Here is a 26,305-nt window from a genome sequence, read left to right on the forward strand (position 1 = left end):
TCCCTGTCAGTACCCAAGAAACCACAGCCATAGATCAGGTGCTGCTTAAACCCAACACGGATTCAGGAATTTCTGCCTTCAGAAACTACCCTCATTTCTATTCATACAAACCACTGCACTATTCCCTCAATAACTTCTTTAACTTCCAGAAAGAAACCCTTTTCTAGTTGTCCTAACAGATATTTTGTGGGCTTAAGTTTTGTAAGACTTAAAATTATGTTATGTTGATAACTAAGAAAATGCAATCTATGCCAGATGCTTTGGAAAGGTGGAATGGAGGCAGCAGGTGGTTATTTATTGTATATCCCAGAAATGTTTACATTTTCAAGTTCAGCAATTCCTTCTGCAGACTATAGATAGATTTTTAATAAAATCACGTGAATCTTGCAAGTGTTTTTTAATCGCCATGAAACATTTCATTATGGATACCAAGAAAATAAAAACTGGCTTGGGCTGAGAAAGTAAGCATCTGCCCAGCATTCATCAGGCTGGAACAACAGACAGAGAAGTCAATGGCAAAGTTCATAGGAAACGTTTCTCCCAGGGACGCTGCCGCTAAAAAGGGTTGTGATAACCTTCTTTAAGAGACTACAGAGACAAACCATAAGTGACTCTTAATCTCACAAAACAAACTGAGGGTTGCTGGGGGGAGGGGATTTGGGAGAAGAGGGTGGGATTATGGACATTGGGGAGGGTATGTGCTTTGGTGAGTGCTGTGAAGTGTATAAACCTGGTGATTCACAGACCTGTACCCCTGGGGATAAAAATATATGTTTATAAAAAATAAAAAATTAAAAAAAAAAAAAGAGACTACAGACTCACTGAGAAACTTTCTTCTCTAATATCAAAGATGATCAGTAAGTTTGCTGTTTGAAATTTTATCAGCAAGAATGAGACATTGCCTGGATGACTCCAGTTGCTGTTGACACAAAGCAGCCGCCTCAGTTCCCAACCCAGGGGTTGAGGTCCACATTAAAGGCTTCTGGATAGAACAGTCCTCATTTATCTCAATTTCACTGTTTCCAATAGAAACAGGACCCTGGGTTTGCTTTGCATACCAGACGTGCATGTAAACTCCTAATATAGTAACTCTCTCTTTTCCTCTGCTGTGTTGTCTCCCTCACTGCAATAGGTTAATACATCTACTTTTATCAGAATACAGGAGTGTTCCTGGTATTCTTAGGCTGACTGAGATGGGGCATGGTTGTGTAAAATGCTCTAGCTAAAGAAAATATCTGCTAGGGCGCCTGGGTGGCTCAGTGGGTTAAAGCCTCTGCCTTCAGCTATGGTCATGGTCCCGGGGTCCTGGGATTGAGCCCCGCATCGGGCTGTCTGCTCAACGGGGAGCCTGCTTCCCCCTCTCTCTCTGCCTGCCTCTCTGCCTACTTGTGATCTCCGTCTGTCAAATAAATAAATAAAATCTTTATTAAAAAAGAAAGAAAAAAAGGAAATATCTGCTGCCTGCCTGAACAGTGGCTCGGAATTCTAATATTGGCTCTCAGATACCGAAAAAGGAGAATGCATCTCTGCTGTAGTTTGGGTGCCTGTGACCTGTGAATTTTAAATTCTATACTGGCTTCCCATCTAAGTAGAAACATTCTGAGGGCCAGGAAACCTGCTGTGAGCGTTGAAATGATATTTTCTGGCTCTGCTGCTACTGAATGTTGAAATCAATCTGTGGCAAAACTTCCCTGCTTCTAGCACTATCACACTTGGCAATGAAAGCCAGACATGCCAGTGTGATTATGAAGCTCTCTGTGAAACTCAAAAGGTAAAGTGAAACAGGTACACATAAGTCCCAGGTCTCCTAAATACATGGCCTCACTCCATATCTGACTTATTTTTCTTAAGATTTTATTTATTTATTTGAGAGAGAGAATAAGAGAGAGGGAGCGAGGGGAGAAGCAGAGGAAGAGGGACAAGGAGACTGCTTGACCAAGAGTCAGGTGCTTAACAACTGAGCTACTCAGGTCCTCCACTCCACACCTGATTTAAATGTAGGGCCACCTGACCAAAAAGAAAAGAAAACATGGTGTAGGAGGGCTTTTCGGAGTGTGGCTTTGAGCTAACTGCTAACTGCTCAAAGCTAACTGCTAACTGCTTTTGACATACCCATGGGAATAGCCATAATCGTAGGCTGAGGCTGTCTTCCGACTGGCTGCGAATGCATGGGTGGATTCAGCGGCCCGGGAGGCGTGCTGCAGGTAGGAGGCAGTGGACGCCTGGCTGAAGGCCTCGGATTCCTGGCGGTGCGCAGCAGAGGAGCGGGTGCTGTAGGCCGTCGAGCCATGGGTGTAGATGGCAGAACTTTTCTTCTCCTCCTGGTACTGGCTCATGGTGCTGCGAAGGTCCCTGTTACGGTAGCTGCTGTCATAGTGCTGGTGGAGCCTCTGATAAAAGGGCAGAGACATGGTGTGCCCTGGAGGGAATCAGGTGACCTACAAGAAAGCAGCAACTTTTGAGTGAACTACTAAGAAACAAGGTATCTAAATCAATATGTAAAAATAGATACTCTAATCTTTTCCAAAGAGCAAATGGAAAGGATGTGAAGGTTAGCTTAACTGGTTACTTAACAAACTTTCTACTTCATAGCCCACATAAGCCCCCTACCACCACTGAGCCACCTTCTTGTGTGGGTTTGGTTTTTTGGATTTTGTTTTGATATCTAGGAGGTCTTTACAAAGTTTCCCTAGCCTAGCTATTGTGTTTTTCCTCAGACCTTTCATAATGTGTATTTCAATTTTTCTGGCATTTCATCCTGATAGGGACTTCATCTGGGAAAATATGTAATGATGGAGAGTCTGTGTACAGCCAACGTGGTTTTCATTCAAGAAATAATTATGAGCACCGACTATGAGCCTGGTACCATTCCAGCACAAGAAATACAGAAATGAGGGGCACCTGGGTGACTCAGTGGGTTAAAGCCTCTGCCTTTGGCTCAGGTCATGATCCCAGAGTCCTGGGATCAAGCCCCGAATGGGGCTCTCTGCTCAGCAGGGAGTCTGCTTCCTCTTCTCTCTCTCTGCCTGCCTCTCTGCCTACTTGTGATCTCTGTCAAATAAATAAATAAAATCTTTAAAATTAAAAAAAAAAAAAAGAAAAAGAAATACAGAAATGAATGAAACAAACAAAATCCCTGCTCTGATAACCTTAGATAGAACTTTTTATTCTATTGCAGGTGATGGTCAATAGAGAAAATATGTAAAAGGTAAGATACAACAGAATGGGCTAAATGCAACAGAGAAAAATAAATCAGAAAAGGGACGGGGGATGCAATTTTAAACTGCCTCATCAGGGATGGCTTCTGAGCATCAAAGTGACGTCTGGGGGAAAAAAAAGTGACATCTGAGCATAATAATATCGGAAGAGTGCCCGTGATGGAAGACCATTGCAGACACTAGGGTGTGTGCATGCATGTTGTACTCTAGGTAGTGAAGTTCAATTAGGCAGTGAAGCTGTAAGGAGTGAGCAGGGTGCAGGGTGGATGTATAGGAGATGTTAGGGGTGAGGGAATGGTATAGGGTCTGATGAGCAACTGTAGTGATTTTTTGTCTTTCACTGTGAAAGGGCTGAAAAACCATCAGAAGGTTCCAAGCTGAGACTTACTCTTCCTTATGTATGAAGGATAGACTATTGAGGGGAAAGAATGAAAGCCAGGAGACCAATTAGAAAGAAGGCTGTTATGGGGGCACCTGGTTGGCTCAGTTGTTGGAGTTTGCAACTCCTGATCTCAGGGTTGCGGGTTTGTGTCCATGAAACAAAGAGGGGTGAGAGATGGTCCTGAGGATTTTCTCCTGAGTAACTGGAAGATTGAAGTTGCTATTAACTGAGATGGGCAGGAGTGTAAAAAGCAGAGTTAGGGATGAAAGAATGGGAGATGGGTTTGAAATATTCTGTAATTGAGATACCTGCTAGACATCCAAGTGGGATGGTAAGTTGGATTCAGGACTTTGGAGCTCAGGGTAAAGGTCCAGGATGGACATATACATTCAACAGTCACAAATATATAAATGGTACATAAAGCCAAAAAACAGATGAGAAGCCATAGGACTGAACGCTGGAGTCTGCTTATATGGTTGACCCTTAAACAATGTAGGGACTAGAGGTGCCAACCCCACCCCAACCCTCACAGTAAAAAATCCACAAGTAACCTTTGATTTCCACCCAAATTTCACTACCAACTGCCAACTGTTGAATAGAAGCCTTCCTAATAAAATAGACAGTGGATTAACACATATTTTGCACCTTACATGTACTTTATACTGTATTATTACAAGGTATGCTAGAGAAAAGAAAATATTAATAAATCAAAAAGAAAATATGTTTACTGTACTGCACTATATTTATTTTTTTAATTGCATATAAGTGGGCCCATACGGTGAGAAAATAAAATATTAATAAATCAAAAAGAAAATATACTCACAGTACTGTACTATATTTATAAAAAGAAAATAGTGTGTAAACGGACCCATGCATTTCAAACCCATGTTGTTCAAGAGCCAAATATTATCCTATAATGAACTCTCTCAAATCTCACAAACACTTCAAAAGTGTATAGCATCAAAACAAACTATTTGCTCCCTTAAAGAATATGAAGACTTCTAGGCTTCTTACATGAAGAAGTACAAAAGTCAGTCATACTGTAGCCATTTGTATTGTGAACTTGAGCTAATAGTTAATTGACAACCAAGGTAAGTTTGCTTAGCACAGGAAGGCGAGGCTTCACACTGTATGAGCTTCTTGAATACTGTATCCACAGACAGAAGTCCATCAGCCACATTGCTAACTTACCTGGATGCAGTAATAGTTTTATGAAAGCCCCTCCCCCAATTTTTAATGCTTCTGTGGGTGTTCTGAAATGTTCTTGTTAACATTTAAATTACATTTAAACATTCAAGTAAATAAACATAAATTACATTTTAAAATTTAAATATTAAATTTTATAAGCAAAATTGTCTGTGGGATAATCAGTTTTTCCAAATCTCTTTTTTGATTATTTTAAATAAGGAATGACTCCTTTTAAACTTGTCATGTTTTTTTGTCAAGTTTAAATCTACTTTTTATTTAAACTCTTTTAAAAGCCAGTATGTATTCCCTAGAAAAGAAAATCCAGCAAACTGCACTCCAGAAATATTTATCTTGGGGCTCATGGAAGATATCAGTCTACATGGCATTTCCCAAGAGGAAAAAAATAGCTACTAGCAAGCAACTTTGCTTCAACCCTTAAATAGATTGCTTCTTCTGTTCTAAAACATACAGAAATAATTACCATATGTAATGAATAATTATTAGATAAATTTTGATAAAACAAAAGGATTATATTATACTAATACAGAAGTATGCTAAGCAGCTATAAAGATAATAGGTAAGTTTCTTTAATGATACATAGTACATCATAACATGGCAAATATTATTTAAAGGACATCCAAATAAATCATGAATGACCTTCCTATGCATTATGTTATAAACTAAGTTCATATATGCTAACATGACTTGAAATGCTGTCATTTTCACAAAATAAAATGTTTGAATATCTTGCCCCAATGCTACTTCCTACTCTATTTCTATATTCTCTCCAAAATATTTATTTTTCATAGTACTTCATATTGCAGACACATCCATAACGTATTACAAGGGCCTGGCTTTAAGCCATCAGAGATGGTTGTCACCACTCTGACCTCTGGAATGAAGGTACAGCTACCTTCTTCATTCTTCATCAAGTAAGTGAAGATTATCCCCAACACATGACAGTTAGAGTATGTTGGGAAGAAAGATGATTTGGTTGTCTTCTGTTCCTTTAAGACCCGCATTTCCTTTCTGAACACAATTTGGGAATTTTGGAAGAAATACAAATTCCATGATTGTAATCCTGATATGATACTTTTGTATAGGCATTAGAGGTCAAAAGCTGACTAAAGTCATTCACAGAAAATGTTAACTTTAGGTCATTCTGTGGGTCTCTATGTTGCCATTGAAATATTATTTAACTATTTCCAAGTTAGAAATATCATAATCCACTCTCACACTATCCACATGGCATTGCCAGAACAAAATCACTGAATTAGAAACTCGGGACTTCAGAGTTAATTTACCTCCTTTTGGTCTGATTTATAATCAGAGACTATTGTAGGCATATGGAAGATAGAAAACACATTATATCCTGCCACCTCATCCATTCCAGATTTCAGCCAAACAACTGAACTATAACTTGGAAAGAGTACTTGGACTCACACTTACAGTTCCATGATCCCCTTATGGTTCCAGGAATAGTAGCTTAACTTAAAAAGAACAGTGTGGATGTGAGAGGAGAGCTGTGCCAGCGAAAACTGGCACCCTGCTGCTTTTGTCTTCCTTCCCAGGGGCTCCCCTTCACTATTTCTCTGCTCTTCTGACCTGTTTCTGAGAAAACCACTAAACTCACAAGATAGAACCACACGCATGCAATGCTGTTAAGCACATCAAATATCAAGTGCATTCTTCTACCTCAGTGTCACACTTACCCCTGCTCAAAGGAGTGGCGGTGGTGGAAATGCTCTGATGTGGCTGTGGAGCTGGATAGGAGAATGAAAAACCCACAGCGTTTGAATAACCCCCCCCCCCAAAAAAAAAAGTGAAGAGGCAGGGCTAAAGGCAGGACCCGGGGGACCAGTTCAAAAATAATGCATGTGGTCAGGCAGTAGAATGTCAGAGCCACATAGCCAGCCTTTTATGGCCAAGGAGGCGGACAAATATAGCAGCAAATGGGGAGGGGAGTCCTAACGAGAGAAAGAAAGAGGCACTCACAGGTAGCTGCCTGCCTCAGTAATGTAATTACATTAATGCCAGTCAATGGGTCTGCCCTGATTAAACCGAATGTAGGATTTTTATTTGGCTGTAGGAGCTAGTTTCAATCTCTTTATCACTATTTACAAGTGTAATGGAAAAAGTAATTTGTGGTTGAGAACTAAAAATAGGTGTAGTAATCTGACTCCCAAAATGGACTTCATGGAATTTTAATGCCAAGATATGGCTCTGGGTGTGCTATTCGTAACACATGTACAGTACATTTAAAAGACACAAGGTGAAAAAAGAACTTGAGGCTAACTAAAAGAAAACAAGCTAAAAAATGGGTTACACATGGTGGTGATTTTGGTCTGACAATACAGTCACTGTTTCTCTATTATCAGGAAAGTTTTCAAAGTCATAGTTTGTAGCTTGAGTATTTGAATCCCTTTCCTCATTAATTAAAGCCCTTGAGAAGCAACACATTTTATCTTTCCTAAGTTCAGAGTAGGATCAGTATGTCTAACAGGAGATTCTCTTTCTTTGCTTTTCAGACTATGTAACAAATTAACAGGTGGTATAACCTGGTAGTCAGAGCCTACATTTTGGAGACCGACCAGAGCTAGATTCCTGGCCATGGAATCTCAAGCAATTTATTTCTCCTTCTTACACTTCATTTTCCTTCTCCACAAAATAATATCCAAAGTATGGGAATGCTGTAGAGATTAAATGCAATAATGCACTTAACCCAGTGACTGCCCCATAATACTCTGTGAACATCAACTATTATTACAGAAATAATTTGAAAACTCATTGTTCAGTTTATACATATTGAGCTGGTTGCTTATGTTCTGACATGATATTCCAGCAATATTACCTCAACTGAATACAGATCACTTGTATCTGTCAAAATACTGAACACACCCAATATCACAGTCTACTTTATAACTACAGTTAACTACAGTCTACTTGATAACTACAGTTAACATGGAGACACTGTGATGAGCACTTCATACACACCTTTATATGTACTTTATACATACCTTTTACTTACCTCACTCAATTCTCATGGTGCCCTGCAAGCCAGGTATTATTAGCGTCATTAAACAGCCAAAGAAATCAAGGCTTCAAAAGGCAAAGTCATTTGCCAAAGATCACACAGCTAGTAAATGACAAGTGCAATTCATTCAGTCCATATTTGAACACTGAATCCCATGCACTTTTTTTGGTGACACTTCATTTACAAAGAACCTAGATATTTTGAAATGGCCTTTAAGCACAACTGAAGTCTCCATTCATAACAAACAGCAGCTTCTGAGCTATGCAAACTGTGCAAAAGAATATACTCCACTTAGTTTGATGCTGTTTCCTGGTAATATTCAACTTGGCATTTCTTCACCTACATATACCTTCTATGAGTGTGGATATGGACGTTTTAGCTATTTGGAATCCATTTGAGAGTTTTCAAAGCTTCATGTTCCCCAAGCATCCACTTGTTCTCTAAACATCTAATATAGAATGGTAGTGCTTATGAGTTTTATCTACCACGCATTGTAATGGTTCCCACTGAGCTGTTTCTATACAGGACATGGTAAGTTGTTTCAAATCTTCTCAAAGCAGGAGAGAAGAAAAGAAAACAAAAATAAGTGATATAAATCATAATACCAGCTAATATTTAATAACTACTTGCTATATTTCAGAAATTAATACTGTTTTATAATACCTTATTTGAACAACTACACATAAAAACATTTTATGGATTATGAAGTCGAGACTTAGAGAGGCTGATATTCTTAATATCACACAACTGTATGTGACAGAAGATTTAAATGTGACAGAGGATTTAAACTCAGTTTTGTTCAACTCAGGACATAGTCCCCTATATATCATACTATATTGCCTTTCAACAATTTAAGTGTGTGTCTGTATGTGTATATAGAGAGATTATGTGCCAATGTCCATTAGAAGTAAGAACTGTTACTAAAGAATTTCAGTTTTGCTTCCTGTTTAAAAGATAATTATTAGATCAATAAAATATTTACTGAACTTTTGATCTGTGTTAAGAATACAACATTAGAGAAGTGCACACACACTTGTGGAAAAACTAAAATAGTATCATTTATTCACTGACACTCAGGGTCCCAGTGAAAGTCAAACAGTTTATTTCAAACAAATATGTAATAAGATTTGACAAAAAAGCATAAGCTAGACCCAGCTTAGTAAATTAAGTGATCTTTCTGCAATAGCATGATCTGGATTCAGCCTTTTTTAACAACATGGTTATCTAAAATACAGCTCTGCAGATCACACACCTACGGTGGTATACTGCATAATTAAACTAAAATTAAAAAAGAAAAATTTAGCTGGATTCATAAAAATCAATTATTGTGATTCAATCATGATTCCCTTATAGATGAACAATCATTGTGTCAATCACTCTAATTTAATCAGAATGCCCTTACAGATGTGTGATTATGCTCAAAACTTAATGGAATGCTAACCAACTATTAATTTCAAATTTCCCAGGAAACCATCTAACAGAAAATAGTTTTAAAAAGCATTTAACGCATAATGTTTAACAGCCAGTGCTCCATGCAATGTGTGCCCTCCTTAATACCCATCACCTTATACATAAACAATGAATTTTGGAACACTAATGATGTACAGTATTGTGACTAACATAACATAATTTTAAAAAACCTAAAAACAAATAAATAAGCAAAAAAGCATTTAACTGTAAAATCTGGAAATTAAATACTTGCTTTCAGAATCATATCTTTTTTTTAAGTAATTTTCAAGTAGATACAGGGGCGCCTGGATGGCTCAGTCAGTTAAGCATCCAACTCTTGGTTTCAGCTCAGATCATGATCTCAAGGTCACAAGATCGAGCCCTACACCAGGCTCCACACTCAGTATGGAGTCTGCTTGAGATTCTCTCCTTTTCCTTCTTCTCTCATTGCTTATGCACTCTCTCTCTCTCTCTCTCTAAAATAAAGAAATAAAATATTTTTTAAAAATAAAGTAGATACATTCTCTCTTCAAATTAACTTTAACAGTATTAATATTCTTGGGGGTGCCTGGCTGGCTCAGGCAGAGAGCATGAGATTCTTGATCTTAGGGTTGTAAGTTTGAGAACTACATTGGATGTAGACATTACTAAAAAAAAAAAAAAAAAAAAACCTGTTTTAATTTAAAACAAATAAATAGAGTATTAACATTTTTACAAATGTGAAGTGCTGAGTTTCACGAACAGTAGTTTATCCTAAAAGCCAAAACAAAACAAATATATAAATTATATTAGCCACTTAGTAATTTTCCTTTTATAGTAGAGGAAATAGTAGCAAATCACTAGTCTATGTATGAGAGAATAAACAAAGAAATCTTCTTTAGAAATGTAATGCAAATGAAGCAAAAACTAAATTCCAACTGAAATCAAGAGATTTTTTTTTAAAGCTGCTGGTAGTAGTTAACAATTACAAAACATGCACCAATATATGGAAAAAGAGCATGTACTGAAAACCTACTATGTCAGGCACTATGCCATGCCTCAGGGTCCAGGAGTGACCCTAAAGTAGACACTGTGCAGTTGGGTAGACAAAGGTGGGTGGTTACTTAAAAATAATCATGGCATCATGACATAAGGTAATATTTGCTACTTTACCCTCCACGGTTCTCCAGCTCTACTCCCTGCCACTTCCCTTCTTGCCTTGTGAAATTCCAAAAACAGGTAATTGCTTGTGCCTCCATAAACTCCAGGTATCTCCTCCAGTTCCCTCATACCTGCTGTTTTCTCTGCTCTCCCTGTCCCTGTCCAGCACATGTACATTACTTCACTTCCTTAATTCTCACTCCTTTAAGCCTTCTTATCCTAAGGCCATCTCTTCTGGAAGACTTTCTTAATTCCACTAGGATAGGAAGTCTATAAAACTATATTTAATGCTTGTGTTTGCTTTTCTGTCTCTTGTACTGTGAATTACTGGAGGGCAGGAGAGGAATCTTTTGTCTAAGTACTCCCAGTACCTAGCATAGCTCTTGGCACAAGACAGGCATGAATAAATAATTGTCAAATAAAGAAAAGTAGGAAATGTGGTACAGAAAAAATCCTCAGGACTAAAGAACTACTTAGAGGTGGAAGCACATAAAAGCAGCAGAGTTATGGTGGCCAACTAACCATTGATTGGCTGAGGGCAGGGGAATTGCTTAGGAGCTGGTGATTGGGTTCTAGGAGTGGCTAAGTCTCTAAGCCCAGAAGCCTACCTGTGCCTATCGTCCAGTCAAGGGAACTTTAGATTAGTATTAGAAAGCAAGACCCCAAAGCCCATTTATTTTCTTTTTTTCTTTCTTCCTTGGCCTTTCTTTCTTTTCTTTCTTTCTTTCCTTCTTCCTTTTTTTTTTTTTTTAAGAATTATTTATTTGAGAGAGAGAAAGAGAATGGGTAGGGGGCAGAGGGAGAGAATCTCAAGCAGACTCCCTGCCGAACACAGAGCCTGATGCATGCTCAGTCTCACAATGCATGAGATCATGACCCAAGCTGAAATCACAGGTTGGTTGCTTAACTGACTGAGGCACCCAGGCACCCCCCCGCCAAAGCCCATTTTCTAACATTATTTATATCCACCTAGTTTTCTGTCTGTCCACTCACAAATAGATGTCTAGAGTGATACTCAGCCAATGTCAATAGTAACTCCCAAATAGTGTGGGTTTTTTCTTTTCTTTTTTTTTTTTATAATTAGTGTCAAGAACTGTGAACATATACAATGGGGTATTATTCAGTATTAAAAAGGAATGAAGTCCTGATACATGCTACATCATGGGTGAGCCTTAAAAATGTTATGGTAAGTGAAATCAGACACAAAAGGACAAATACTGCATGAGGTACCCAGCGTAGTCAAATTTACAGGGACAGAAAGTAGAATGGTGGTTACCAGGGGCTGGGGGGAGAGGGAATAAGGAGTTAATATTCAATGGGTAGAATTTCAATACGGGAAGATGCAAAAATTCTGAAGATCGATAGTGGTGATATTTGCACAACAATGTGAATAAACACAGAAAAATTAATAAAAGGAAACCTCATTTAGAATGGAGTCAGAAGGCCACAGGGGTTGGGGGGAGAGTTCTCATGCCATTCCAGCTGAGGTCAATTGCAGATCCCCCAGAAGAGATGCACCCTGCAAGCCATACTACTTAGCTTCTACTTTACTATTTCATCAGGAGGAAGGAAGGTTTTTCTCTTCGCCCTGCAACAGCCCAGTCAATTCGAAATTGTCATAACTCAGCCAATGAAAAGCCACTATACTTCAAATACCCAGTTCATGCCAATGAACTTTTTATTTTTTTAAAAGATTTTATTTATTTATTTGACAGAGAGAGAGATCACAAATAGGAAGAGAGGAGGAAGCAGGCTTCCCACTAAGCAGAGAGCCTAATGTGGGGCTCAATCCCAGGACCCTGGGATCACAACCTGAGCTGAATGCAGAGGCCTTAACCCACTGAGCCACCCAGGCGCCCCTCCAATGAACTTTTTAAAAAAGATTTTATTTATTTGACAGAGAGAAAGCAGCAGCAGAGGGAGAGGGAGAAGCAGGCTCCCCACTGAGCAGAGAGCCCCATGCAGGACTAGACCCCAGAACCCCGGGATCATAATCTCAGCTGAAGGTAGATGCTTAACCTACTGAGCCACCCAGGCACCTTCTAATGGACTTTTCGTATACTTTAAACTTCTACATTGCTGTATGTCAATTATATCTCAATAAAACTGAGGAAAAAGAGTGAAGATTCAAATTCAGATAACCCAAATCCAGAGTTCACACATTTAACCAGTATGCAATACTTGCTCATACCTAAAACAATCCACTTGTGATACAATTCTGTAACTTCTTCAATTCTTCTTAATTAGTTTTACAACTGAGGCAGGCATGTATCTTCAAGTACTAATTTGGTTATGTTCTTTGTTTCCTTCTCTCTTTCATATTCTGAGAGTCCCCTCGCCTTTCTTCCCGAGTCCACACTGAAAACAGAAACAAAGATACAAAAACAAAACAAACCTTCAGACTTAGCAAATTTCAGGTACAAGCTGACTGAGCAAGCTTTTCCAAGTTCTGCTCACTAGATAATATGGAGCCTAGAAAAGATGAGGCAAAAGGCATAGTAGCCACTTGTGCAGGAAAGCAAGGACCAATAGGAGGGATGCGGAGACCTCAACCCAGAAGGAAAGTGACCTTTGGAAGAAAGAAAAAAGGAGTAGAGAGAAAGACAAAGAATATATATCCTTAAAAATTGACACTTATCTTTGAAGGCATTAAGCTCAGCGAAATAAGCCAATCACAAAGAACACGTGTTGAAGGCACCTGGGTGGCTCAGTTGGTTAAATGTCTGACTCCTGGTTTCGGCTCAAGTCACAATCTCAGGGTCATGAGATGGAGCCCTGTGTCAGGCTCCTCACTGGGCGTGAAGCCTACTTGAGATTCTCTTTCTCTCTCTGCCTTCTCCTCTCATGCACATGCACACACATGTGCTCTCTCTCTCTCTCTCTCAAAAGAAAAGAAAACAAAACAAACCCAAGGACACATGTGTGATTCTATTTATAGAAGGTGTTTAGGTCATATTCATAGAGGCAGAAAGTAGAATGGTAGTTGCCAGAGGCTGGGGCAGTGGAGTGGGGGAAATGGGGAGCTACTGCTTAATGGACAGAAAGTTTCAACTGAGGAAGATGAAAAATTCTGGAGATGGATGATGGTGATGACTGTACAACAATATTAATATACTTAATGCCACTGAACTGTGTGACTTAAAAATGGTTAAGATGGTAAATTTTGTGTTATGTATATGTCACAATTTTAAAACATAACTTCTGATTCCCTGTTGTTCAGTATGGACAGCCCACAGTTCATCAGTACTGGACATCAATAACCCCACTCCCCATAACAGAGATGGGCACTCAGGGAACTTGGCCACCTTGGGCAGGAGGTAGAGCATGAAGGGAGAACCATGCTTCTCTCCTCCCAAGGAAGAACTCAACAGTTCAGCTGGGACTCTCTTGGTGAGGATAGCAATAGATACACCACTATCACACCTGGTTCTCATCAGTGTGTACATACTATGTTCTACCTTGTCCACAGATAGCCAATAACAATTAATGAATGCACTGTACTTTTGCATAATAATTTGTTACCTAGTCTCTAAATATTGGACACATGGGCATTTCCAGTTATTCATCAAGACCAGAAGTCAGGGGTGCTTGGTGGCTCAATTGGTTAAGTGTCCGCCTTTGGCTCACACTCCAAGTCCTAAGACTGAGCCCTGCACTGGCCTCCCCACTCAGTGGGGAGTCTGCTTGTCCCTCTCCCTCTGCCCTGGCCCCACTGCTCATGCTCTCTCTCTCTCTCTCTCTCTCTCTTAAATAAACAAAATATAAAAAAGAAAAAAAGAAAAAAGACTAGAAGGTTAGGAATTAGAAACAAACATCTCCATTTTCAACCTAGCTCTTTTATTACATCTATGTGTGCTCCTTTCAGGGTCCTTTTTAACCTCCCTGGCTCTGTTTTTTTCACCGTTTCCCTAATGTGTGGGACTGGAAGAATGGTTCTCCTTCCTTGCTGCACATTAGAATAGCTAAGGAGTTTCTAAACTGCACTCAAGCTCAGGCTATATATCAGGACAATTACCTCAAAATCTCTGGGCATGGGACATGAGTATTTCTAAAAGCTCCTAAGTGACTCTAATGTGCATCCCAAAGGAAAAATAATCTTATGTCTCTTTCCATTCTAAAAAGATGAAAGTGTTTGAATTTAAAAGAGAGCTATAAATATTTTGCACAAATATAGGTTTTTGTTTTCAATTACCTCCTTGGGAAATACTTCCCCAAAAAGGATCTATGAATTAAAGTGTACATTTTATGACATTGCTATTTGGAATAATGAGGTTGATCTACAATGTCATCTACCAAATATGAATGTACTCTTTCTTTATTGCCACAGCAATATTGCAATGTATAATTTTAATTTATTAGCAAGTTTAACAGATGTGAAATATATCTATCTCAGAGCTATTTTTAAGTTCACTAAAAAGTTGTAAAACCGACATTTTTTTCAATGTCAGCTAACTATTTGGTTTTTGTCTATATGTGAGCTCTTTTGACCTTTGCCATGGAGATGATTATTTTTCTTCAGAGCACTATCAATCTGTTAATATAATAATAAACAAAATAAAATAGCTACCATTAATTGAGACCTACTATGTGTTACTATACCATGCTTTACATGCATTTTTTCACAAAATTATACAAGGCAGTTATTATCCCCAAGTTATAAATGAGAAAACTAAGGTTCAGACAGGTTAAGCAAGTTATCCAAAGTCACATAGCTAATAAATAGTGGAGCTGGGATTTGAATCCACCTCCATCTGGCTCTCAAGGACTATCCTCTTTACTGGACAGGTAAGCACTCAGTGCCTGTCCTGTTTATAGTACATGCTAATGTTTTGCACCATGTGATTCCTGCTCTCTGACCCACAGTGAAGGGTCATTTCAGACCTAGAAGTAACTGATGAATATCCTGGCCAGCAACTTGCTGTGTATGGCCTGGTCCAAAATGGTGAGCTAAGACAATCACATTCCTCTCTTAAGAATTTGAATTAGGAAATGTTGAGTGTTGATGCACTTAACAGGAGGAGCAAAAGTGAAAAAGGCTGAACAAAGAGCTGTCTTGTGTATACTGGAGTCAGAGGAGCTATAAATTGAAATGATGAAGGACTAGAAACTAGGGCTAGCAGAGAAAGATAGTTGGTAGAGAAAAAACTAAGTAGATGTGCTTAAAGAAGTAGAGACCTAACCCAAGAACAATCATTTGGCCCATGAAAGGAAAACCAGAGTCAAATACCTGAAGCTACCTCTCTTTCTGGCAGTTCTCCAGTTTAGATGCAGTTCATGTATATCCCTAACATCCTTTTTCTTGAGCTGACTGGCCTGTGTCTCTTCTTGCTATCAAGTCAAAATAAAACATCCTTTTTAATACATTTTTGAAATACTATGGATATTAAGCTTTTATCTGTCATATTTATGATAAAACATTTCCATTTCAATTCTTTCCTTGTTTTCATTACATTTTGACTTTTATAAAAGTAGAACCATCAATCTTATAATCAGTAATACTTTCACTGGTCAAAAACTTTTATTTGCCCAAATTATAGTGACAGGGAGCAGAGAGTGACTGCCTGAATGTGGAGTAAGGTAAGAAGTGGAGTCAGGAATGAAGCTTTACAAATGGGCATGAAGAAAGTTTGGAGGTGATGGATATATTCATCAAGAGCTTGAGTGTGGTGAAGATTTCACAAGCGTACACATGTCAAAACTAATGATATTTATAGATTTTTAATATGTGTGGTTTACTATATACCAATAATATTTTAAACTCTTTTTTTTAAGTATGCTCCATGCTCAGTGGGGAGCCCAGTATGGGATTCAAACTCATGACCCCAAGATCAAGACCTGAGCTGAGATCAAGAGTCAAATGCTTAACCACTTGAGCCACCCAGATGCCCCTAAACCATTTTTTAATATAATTTTTTATTTTTTTATTAACATATAATGTATTATTAGCCTCAGGGGTATAGGTCTGTGAATCACCAGGTTTACACAATTCATAGCATATACCTTCCCCAATGTCCATAACCCAACCACCCTTTCCCTAGTCCCCTCCCCCCAGCAACCCTGTTTGTTTTGTGAGATTAAGAGTCTCTTCTGGTTTGTCTCCTTCCTGATCCCATCTTGTTTCATTTATTCTTTTCCTACCCCCCAAGCCCCCCACATTGCCTCTCAACTTCCTCATATCAGGGAGATCATATGATAATTGTCTTTCTCTGATTGACTTATTTCACTAAGCACAATACCCTCTAGTTCCATCCATGTCATCGCAAATGGCAAGATTTCCTATCTTTTGATAGCTGCATAGTATTCCATTGTATATATATACCATATCTTCTTTATCCATTCATCTGTTGATGGACATCTAGGTTCTTTCCATAGTTTGGCTATTGTGGACACTGCTACTGTAAACATTCGGGTGCACCTGCCCTTTTGGATCACTACATTCGTATTTTTAGGGTAAATAGCCAGTAGTGCAATTGCTGGGTCATAGGGTAGCTCTATTTTCAACTTTTTGAGGAGCCTCCATGCTGTTTTCCAGAGTGGCTGTACCAGTGGCATTCCCAGCAAGTGTAGGAGGGTTCCCCTCTCTCCACATCCTTGCCAGCATCTGTCGTTTCCTGACTTGCTAATTTTAGCCATTCTGACTGGTGTGAGGTGGTATCTCATTGTGGTTTTGAGCCCCTAAACCATTTTTCAAAACAAATACTCTTCTCTCCAATTAAGACACTTACACAATTCTATTTCATTCAACTTATTATGCTTTATCCTTGACTGGAACTCACCTGCTATTTATTGTTGTTTATGCTATGAGGGCTTAAATCAAGTTTATTTTTCTCAGTTTTAATATTCTCTTTCTCAACCACCTTTTATAAATAGCTATTTCTGTCACTATTGTTTATTACACTTGAGAAGTCATATGCTGAACGCTACAGTTTCCAATCTATTTCTATTAACATTTTTCATTCCTTGGCCAATTTTTCTGTTTTTAAACCTAATACTATCTGCTTTAGAGGTCTGGAATTTCGTTCCCTTGTGATATTTGTAATGTTTTAAAGTCATGTAAAGCACATCACATCAGGCAAGGGTGCTAATGTTAGTACACACACACACACACACACAGTTATTGTTGTATACTTACATGAAATTTATTTCATGTAACTGTTATACACATTATTTTAACAAACATCTAATGCACTCTATATGAAAAGAGTTTAAATAGACAAAATTACTACAAGAATTAACAGACTAACATACAAGATTTTATTCATTGTTCTCCCATCTTGAGCAGTAATTTTTATTGGGCTTATATATCCAAACAAGCTCTAACCTATCTGTGGTTAATCCAGCCACAACAACTACATTCTGTACCAAGAAAATTTTCATTCTGGACCTAGCGGCCATACAGAAGTCTGATAACATACATCTGCTTGCGTTTTAATACCGGACTACTTTCATCGCTCACCCTCTTCCTAAGTCTCCTTTATTGTTTTCTAACACCTTGGCCTCAAAGTTCTTGAATAAGGCTTATCATTTTAACTTAGGTTGCACTGCACACGCATGACATGACTGGCACTGTGCAAGGTCATGGAAATAAAAACAGAAGGTGGCACCCTTGGGAAGTATATGTACCTTCCTATCATCTTCTTCTTTCATCTATCATTTATCACCTTCCTCTTTCATCTTCCTGAAGCAAGAAATTATCAAATTTAACTTCTGGTTTTTTGGTCTTTCAAGGATTACTGGGTAGTGCTGTCAGACCAGTGAGCTAATGCCTTATGGAATCAGCACTCCACAGGATGATGCAAAAGGAGGTATTCATTATTAAATATTGACAGTCTATACAAAACAGAATCTAAGCAAAACAGAATCTATGCAAAAGGAGGTATTCGATGTTAAATGTTGACAATCCATACAAAACAGAAACTTCTTTCTCCAGGAGAAAGAAGAACTCAGAATCAAAAGTTGTAATATACTTACAGGTGGCTGGCAAAACAGATACTGCCCCAAGGCACTGATTTCAGTGCATTAATTCTTGCTAGAAAGTGTGCAAGAGACCATAGAGTTTCTTTTCCTGGGAAAAACAAAAAAAACATTTCGGGCAAATATCCCCACTCCAAATTATTAATATGATCATTTTTATAATTTTTTTAAATTTTATTTATTTATTTGACAGAGAGATAGAGAGAGAGCACAAGTTGGCAGAGTGGTAGGCAGAGGGAGAGGAAGAAGCCCAATGCAGGGCTCGATCCCAGACACAGGGATCATGACCCAAGTTGAAGGCAGCCACTCCACTGACTGAGACACCCTGGCACCCCCAATTTTATCAATAATTAGCATGATTTACCAATCAATATAGCATAGAGGCAAAAAGTTCAGGACACAAATTAGATTCCTGCTTCTTCTCTTCCCCTTGGGCAGGTTACTAATCTCTCTAAGCTTTAAGTTCCTCATCTGCAAAACAGAGGTGACAGTCATCATCTTTCACAGCAACGACTGAAAGGTAATGTTAAGAAGATACTTCAGGTGCCTGACTTATCGGAAGTACCCAACAAATAATCCATTAATTGATTATTATTGTGAAAAGTTACATTGAAAAACTTCTACTTACCAAGTGTAAAACTAATAGAGAGTATGTTTTTCAAGCTAGTTGGAAAGCAAGCAAACACACATGAAAAAGCAGAGAACAATCCAAAGTGATTTAATGTTTTTCAGTGTAATAGGATGTTAAATATGAAGTTCCTGTCATCCCAGAATTTTGGAAGATGTCCCAAAGGTTGCAAATATTAGTTGTCAGAATACCTATTCAGGATATGCTACAATTATGAAATCGATTTTGCGACCCCTTAAGATGATGTTCTGCCTCGGGAATTAGAAGAGAAGAGGAGACCAATCTCTAGACCTGAAAGATTCTAGAGAGACCAGCATACCGAATTCTTTGGAGAGAGCTGTCAGTGTTCTGTGCACGGATTCCACACATACATGGTGTGAGGAGCAGGTGGGGCTTCTCAGCACTTTGAAGGGATCAGTGACCCTCCTGCAGCATGTATTGTTGCTGGACGAAGTATGCGGCTCAACTGTTGTTTCTGTTGTAGGCAGTCTCTTCTCTGTCTTCAGGTTTGTACTGTTCTCTTTTTACTCTTGATGTTCTGAAGTTTCACTGGGACATGACTTGGTACAGATCTATTTTTTCTGTTCGAATGTGGAGTGCACTTTCAACCTGAATAAAGATTATAAAGATTTTTGACTCTCTTCCAATTCTGAAAAACTCTCAATCATTATCTCTTTCAAGATCATTTTCCATCATTTTTATCTTGCTCTGGATTTCCTATTAAATATACAATGGACTATCTCAATACATCCTCCATAACTTTTGACAGCTCTTTTATATTTTTACTTTTTTGTCTCTTTGTGCTACATTTTGGTGAAAGCCTCAGTACCATCTTCTAACCCACTACCTCAAAATGTCCAAAACTATAATGGTCATTTCCTAACATCACCATAACTACCTTACAAGTTATTTCTTTCCCATGTTCCTTATCTCAGTGACTGGCATTACTATCTGTCAGAAATCCTGATTCCTTCTTCTCTGAGGCCTACCTTCTATTAATAATCCTCTATACTATTATCAGAGCGATTTTAAAAAAATACAAATCTGATCATATTAATCCCATAAGTAAGGCAGATCAGTGGTATCCCACTAACCCTTCAGAAACATGGCTTAGAGGTCATTCAGGACATGGTCTCTGCTTACCTCTTAGGCCTCATATTTTTGCCATTTTCCCTTCACATTCTACCTTCCAGTTCTTCATTCACTCAATGTGTGTTTTTTAATGTTTTGGGTTTTTTTTTTAAGATTTTTTTTTTATTATTTATTCATTTGAGAGAGACAGAGAGAGAGAGACAGAGAGTACAAGTAGTGGGGAGGCAGAGGGGGAGTGAGAAACAGGCTCCTCGCTGAGCTGGGAGCCCGACATGGGGCTGGATCCTAGGACCTGAAGATCATGACCTGAGCCGAAGGCATATGCTTAACAATCTGAGCCACTCAGGCACCCCCAATATGTATTTTTACTTAGTGAGTGCCTGTAATGTGCTACTTACTGTTCTGGGCTTTGGGATACTTCAGTAAACAAAACAATCCCCTAAATTTTGTCTTCATAGAATTTAGTATGCAAAATAAGCACTAAACAAAAAAAAAAGTATGTTTTATGTCAGAGATAATAAATGCAGTAGTAAAAGTAAAGTAAAGTAAAGCAAGAGAAGAGAATGCTGTAGGTGGAAAAAGAATGATGAAATCTTAAATGACCAGAGATGGCATTACTGAGATGGTGGTAAGTGAAGACTCAAGAGAGCTAAGGAAGAAAGCAATGAAAACATTAGAAGAAAGATCACTGAAATCAAAAGGAACAGCAAACACAAAGATGTTGAAGAGGAAAAATACCTCCTTCAAGAAATAGCCTGATCAATATGGCTGAGCAATTAGTGAAAGTTCATTCAGTCTGATGTTTTACGGGCTTAGAGGCATTTGGCTTTCACTGAGTTGAGATACCACTGGACGGTGTTGAGCAGAACAATGATATGATCTAATCTCTATTTTAGAAGGATGAGTCTATGGCTGTGGAGACTAGAATTTAGGGGGACATGGAAGTAAGGAGACCAGTTAGAAGGCTACTGCAAAATCCAGGCCTGATACCTATACTAGGATAGTAGCTGTAGGGGTGGTGGGACATAGTCAGATTGACATGTTTTGAAGGACTTAACCAATAGGTTTGGCTAACTGCTGTTCTAGACCCTGGAGATGGTTTGATTAAAAGATTGGATGAGAGTCAGGAAAGAAAAAGAGGTGACAAAGATGAGTAAAATATTTTTGGCCTGAGCAACTTAAAGGATGAAATTGCCATTAACCTAGATGGAGAAAATGTCAGGAAGAGCAGGTTTTACAGGTAAGGTTAGAAGATCAATTTGGGAGTCTGAAATTTTAGATGCCCAGTAAACCTCCTTGTGGAGATGTTAAGTGACTATATCGTAAGTCTAGAATCCAGAGCAGAGAGAGGTCTTGGCCAAGATTCATACTTGAGATTAATCAGTATCTCAGTAGTATTTTAAGCCATGAAAATGGATGAGATCAGTTAGGGAAGGAGTATTGACAGAAAAAAGAGGCAAACACTGAATCTTGAACTACTCTGAGGAATTGGGGAAATTAGGAGGAACTGGCAAAGGAAACTGAAGAGTAGCCATAAGGAATGTGCCATGAGGAACTAGGAAAACCAGGAGAGTGAGGCATCCTAGAAAAAAGAGGAAAAGTGTTTCAAAGGTGAGGGAGTGATCACCTTATCAAATCTGTTTGAAAACTGAGAATTGTCCATGATGACATGGAAGACAAGGTCATTTGGTGACCTTGATAAGTACATGGTCAGTGAAGTGCTTGGGAACAAAAGCCTTATTAAAGAGGGCTTAAGAGAGAATTGGAGGTAGGTGACTCTTATGGAGTTTTATAAAGGCCAACAAAGAAATAGGACAATAGCTGGAGAAGGAAAGTACACCAGGAAGAGGGTTTTCTGTTGTTATTGTTTTTGTTTGTAATATATTAATTTTCTATTGCTACTGTAACAAATTAGCACAAATCTAGTGGTTTAAGACTATATAATTTAGTTATCTTACACTTCTACCATTAAAATTGCACCTTGGATCTCACTAGGCTAAAATGAAGGTGTCAGCAAGACTATGTTCCCTTCTAAAGGCTCTAGGGGAGAATCTGTTTTCTTGCTTTTCCAGCTATGATGTCACTCACATTGACATCTTCCTATTTTAAGGCCAGCTCATTAGCAATCTTAATTTCATCTGCAACTTTAATTCCCCTTTGCCATGTAACCTAACATATTCACAGGTTCTGGGGATTAGGACATGGACATCTTTGGGGAACCATGTTTCTATCTGCTACATATTGAATATATTACTGCATACCTATTGATGGGAATAATCCAAAAGAGGGAAAGAGAGAAAACGTGGTGATGCAGGAGAAGGTAGAATCACTAGAGTAACAGGAGTTAGCAAATGGAAGAACTGGTTTCCATAGGAGCAAGGAGGGTACTTCCCCTATTTAACAGAAAAAAAGGAAGAAGACAACATATGGGGACAGATGCTGTTCAGTAGGTAGATGCAGTGGTGACAGCTTATGGGAGTGTCTGTTTTTTCTCAGTGACTTAGAAATAAGGTCCTCAATGGAGAACAAGGATGGGAGAAAAAGTATTGGAGGTACTAGGAAATAAAAGTTATAACACTGACATCTAAGAGAGCAGGAGCATCAAGATAACATCAAGGGCCCACTTGAGGTCTTTGGTCATTACTTAAATTGTGACCACTCAGTTTGTTTCCTCCAGTTGAGTAGACAAAGCATTGGTGTATTAGTTAAGGTAGAATAACTACTCTACAAACTCCAAACACTACCTTAACTCCAAACTCCAAACTGCCTTAACACAAACTAAAGTTGATATTTCTCTGAGAAATTTATATGGACTGTTTTGCCTAATGCCCACAATGGATGACAAAAGTAGATGCTATCATTATGCCCTTTTTCAGATTAGAAAACTAAAGGACTGACTGAAGTAAGCTTAAGCCATAATTTTTGCTTAAAGTATTGGTTTTATTTGGGAGTATTTAATAAAAAATCTGCTTCACAAGATTAACTCAGCAAATATAAGTTGATTACTATATTCATTCATTAACAAATTATTATTAGTATCATTAAGCTATATATTTCAAAACAGTTTGTGATTTTGTATTTGTCTTTTAATCACTAGAGAAGCATTTCTTTAATTATCAGGGTCAGCTAAATTATTTTCTAGATAAATCTTATTTCTTCTCTTGGTTTGGTTTATTCATATTCTCTTTTCTTGAATCTTCTTTAGCATTTTAATTTTTCTAAGGAATTTTTTTTCCAAATTTATTAGTATGAAAATAATAACTTTTTCCAAATATTCTTTTTTAAAGATTTATGTATTTGAGAGAGAGAAAAGAGAGCACATGCAAGCAGGAGGAGGGGCAAAGGGAGACAGGTAGAGCGAATTCTCAAACAGGCTCCCTGCTGATCTGGGAGCTCAATGATCATGGGGCTCAATCCCTGGGACCCTGAGATCATGACCTGAGCCTCAAACCAAGAGTCAGCAGCTTAACCGACTGAGCCAAACAGGCACCCCACCCCCCAAATATTCTTAATTCAATTCCACACTATTTCATTTATCTTGTATACCATTCCTGAATTTTAAAATAATTGCAATTAATTTTTTAAAGAATTCTTTATGTATAACTTTCTATACCCTTTTAATACACTTATTTGTAGCTTTGGAGCTTTAAAACTAATTTCCATAAAGATTAATTTAAAGGTCTTAACTTCATTTAAAAGAAAGGAGCTCCTCCTACTGTTTTCCTGGATTAATGCTAATTTGTTACATCCTAGTTTGTGTAGAAAGAATTAGAATTCCATTTATGTAGGCAAAACCAGAATGTAAGCCATGTCTCTCACCATTCAAAATTTTCTTACATGCGATAAAAATTTAAGTGATCACTAGGAAATTACCAACTTCGGCAGTAAATGCTAAAGGTTAATTCAGCCATGCTTCCTGTTGTTTGGGTAAGGAGTTTCCCTTCTTGAACCAAAGAGAGCACAGGATTGTAAAAGAAAATGTGGGTTTTGGGTTAGGCTATTTACCAGTTATGTGCATTTGAACAAATAACCAGTTACCAAATATTTACTGGCATTCATGGATAATTAGGCACTATCCTAGAAGTTAGGAATACACGAGTAAGAAATTCTGGCCCCAGTCCTCCCTTCTATCCTATTCCTTGACAAGCACAGAGACTAGAGTTATAATCCTGGTTCTCTTATTATCCTTTGGGTAACACTGGCAAATCATTAAAGTATTTGAGCTTAGTTTTCTAATCTGTAAAATGAAGGTAATAATACCCACGTCACAGGGTTGTTGTAAGAACTAAATGATAAAAATGCTTTGGTAGAATACCAAGCACATAATAGTTATGTACTAATGTAAACTCCTTTTCTTTCTCCCTTTGGATTTCTCTGGACTCACAAAAAAGCCTCACCTCAAGGCAAGAGCAATAGTGTCCTTTTAAGAATTACAGTACCCCACAAGAATCAAATACTATATACTCAGAGTTCCTGAAACATTAATGCAAGGTTTTCTCAACCTCAGTACTGACATTATGGGCCAAATAATGCTCTGCCGTGGGGGGCTATCCTGTACGTTGTGGAATGTTTAGCAGTATTCTTGGCCTCTCTGCACAAGATGCCAGTAGCAGCTCCCTGGATGTGAAAATCAAAAATGTCTCCAGACAGGGATGCCTGGGTGGCTCAGTTGGTTAAGCAGCTGCCTTCGGCTCGGGTCATGATCCCAGCGTCCTGGGATCGAGTCTCGCATCGGGCTCCTTGCTCCGCAGGGAGCCTGCTTCTCCCTCAGACTGTCTTCCACTCTGTCTGCCTGTGCTCGCTCTCGCTCGCTCTCTCTCTGACAAATAAATAAACAAAATCTTAAAAAAAAAAAAAAATGTCTCCAGACATTGCCAAATATTCCCTTAGGGGAAAAAGTTGCCCCTGGCTGAGAACCTCTGCATTAGTGGATCATAAACTCACAAGTAGTGGGTCTTAAGGAACATTTTTAAAAAGTTAAAGGACATAAAATTGACACAGAATAGAAAACATCATAGGTACTCAAATACTGCTTAGTGATATAAATCTCTTTTTTTTTAGAAAAAAAATAAATATTTTATGTGTTTATTTGAGAGAGAGGGCACAAGCAGGGGGATTGGCAGAGGGAGAGGGAGAAGCAGGCTTCCCACTAAGCAGGGAACCCGATGCAGGGCTCGATCTCAGGACCCTGAGATCATGACCTGAACCAAACAGAAACACTTAATCAACTGAGCCACACAGGTGCCAGTGATACAAATTTCTGAGACACTGAGTTTCAATCAAAAGTTTGAAAGCCACTGTTCTGTACTTAAGACTTCTCACATCAACTATCTCGTTTAATCAGAAAACTCTATAAAACTGGCAGGACAGATGTTATTCCCATTTTACAAATCAGAAAATTGGGGCTCAGAGCAGCTGAGGGACCCACCCTCAGTGTTACCGAGTAGGCTAAAGGAAAGATATGAAGAACCCAAGTCTCTAAACTTCTAGTAATAAGGTAAAAAGGAGATTGTTACCTGAGGACAAAGGTCTCCTGTGAGGTTCAGAACAGAGATATCATAGAGTCATAGGTCTTTGGCAGTGGGTCCAATCATTAAAACTAGGTATCAGTACACTAGATGGAAATTTGAAAAACATTTTATTAAGATTTTTATTTTCCACACTGGCTTGTTAACCTTTAAATACCCAGAGTTACTTATGGAATGAATAAATGAATGAATGAACACTGACCATACCATTCCTGTTCATCTTCAATCAGCCAGTTCTACTGATCACCTTCAGACAATCAAGCATGCTCCTCCATTTGCTTGGAATCTCTCCTTTCCTTTCCTACTGATTTTTTTTTAACTTTAACTTTTACTTTTTCTTTTCTTTTTTATTTTATTTTTTTAAGTAAGCTCTATGCTCAACATGGGGCTGGAACTCTTAACCCCAGATCAAGAGTCACATGCTCTGGAGACTGAGCCAGCCAGGTGCCCTTCCCCATTGACTTTTAGAATCAGTTCTTTAATAGTCCTTTAGGGGCCACCTTCCACAAATCCCCAGACAGGTTTATTTCCTTCTCTGTGTTCCTTCTAAAGGCCTGACTTAATTGCACTGCAATGATCTGTTTTACAACTGTTCCCTGATACTCCCTGTGCATTTGCAACCCTTTCTGCTCCCTCTCCCTCCATCCCAGAGGTAGCAACTATGCCCTAGTT

The 26,305-nt window shown here is 38.5% G+C and overlaps 1 protein-coding gene across 29 annotated transcripts in view; it reads right to left on the minus strand.

Annotated features, from left to right (window-relative positions):
• Window positions 1–26,305, minus strand: part of MYOM1 (myomesin 1) — a 165,374-nt gene that overhangs the window by 132,688 nt on the left and 6,381 nt on the right. For 4 of the 29 annotated variants that reach the window (XM_082698934.1, XM_082698940.1, XM_082698958.1 and 1 more), the window contains exons 2-5: window positions 19,333–19,622; window positions 18,750–18,856; window positions 18,383–18,476; window positions 2,113–2,438 (exon numbers count right to left, since the gene is read on the minus strand). In XM_082698934.1, the coding sequence (XP_082555060.1) occupies window positions 2,113–2,411 (299 nt within the window). In that variant the 5' untranslated portion in view covers window positions 2,412–2,438; window positions 18,383–18,476; window positions 18,750–18,856; window positions 19,333–19,622. Of the gene's footprint in view, window positions 1–2,112; window positions 2,439–6,237; window positions 6,397–6,500; window positions 6,816–12,602; window positions 12,770–15,638; window positions 15,740–18,382; window positions 18,477–18,749; window positions 18,857–19,332; window positions 19,623–25,621; window positions 25,720–26,305 lie in introns of those variants that run through there. The other 25 variants (XM_082698951.1, XM_082698938.1, XM_082698955.1 and 22 more) reach the window with 13 other exon arrangements.

Source organism: Mustela nivalis, assembly GCF_964662115.1.
Source record: "Mustela nivalis genome assembly, chromosome: 14".
Taxonomy (NCBI): domain Eukaryota; kingdom Metazoa; phylum Chordata; class Mammalia; order Carnivora; family Mustelidae; genus Mustela; species Mustela nivalis.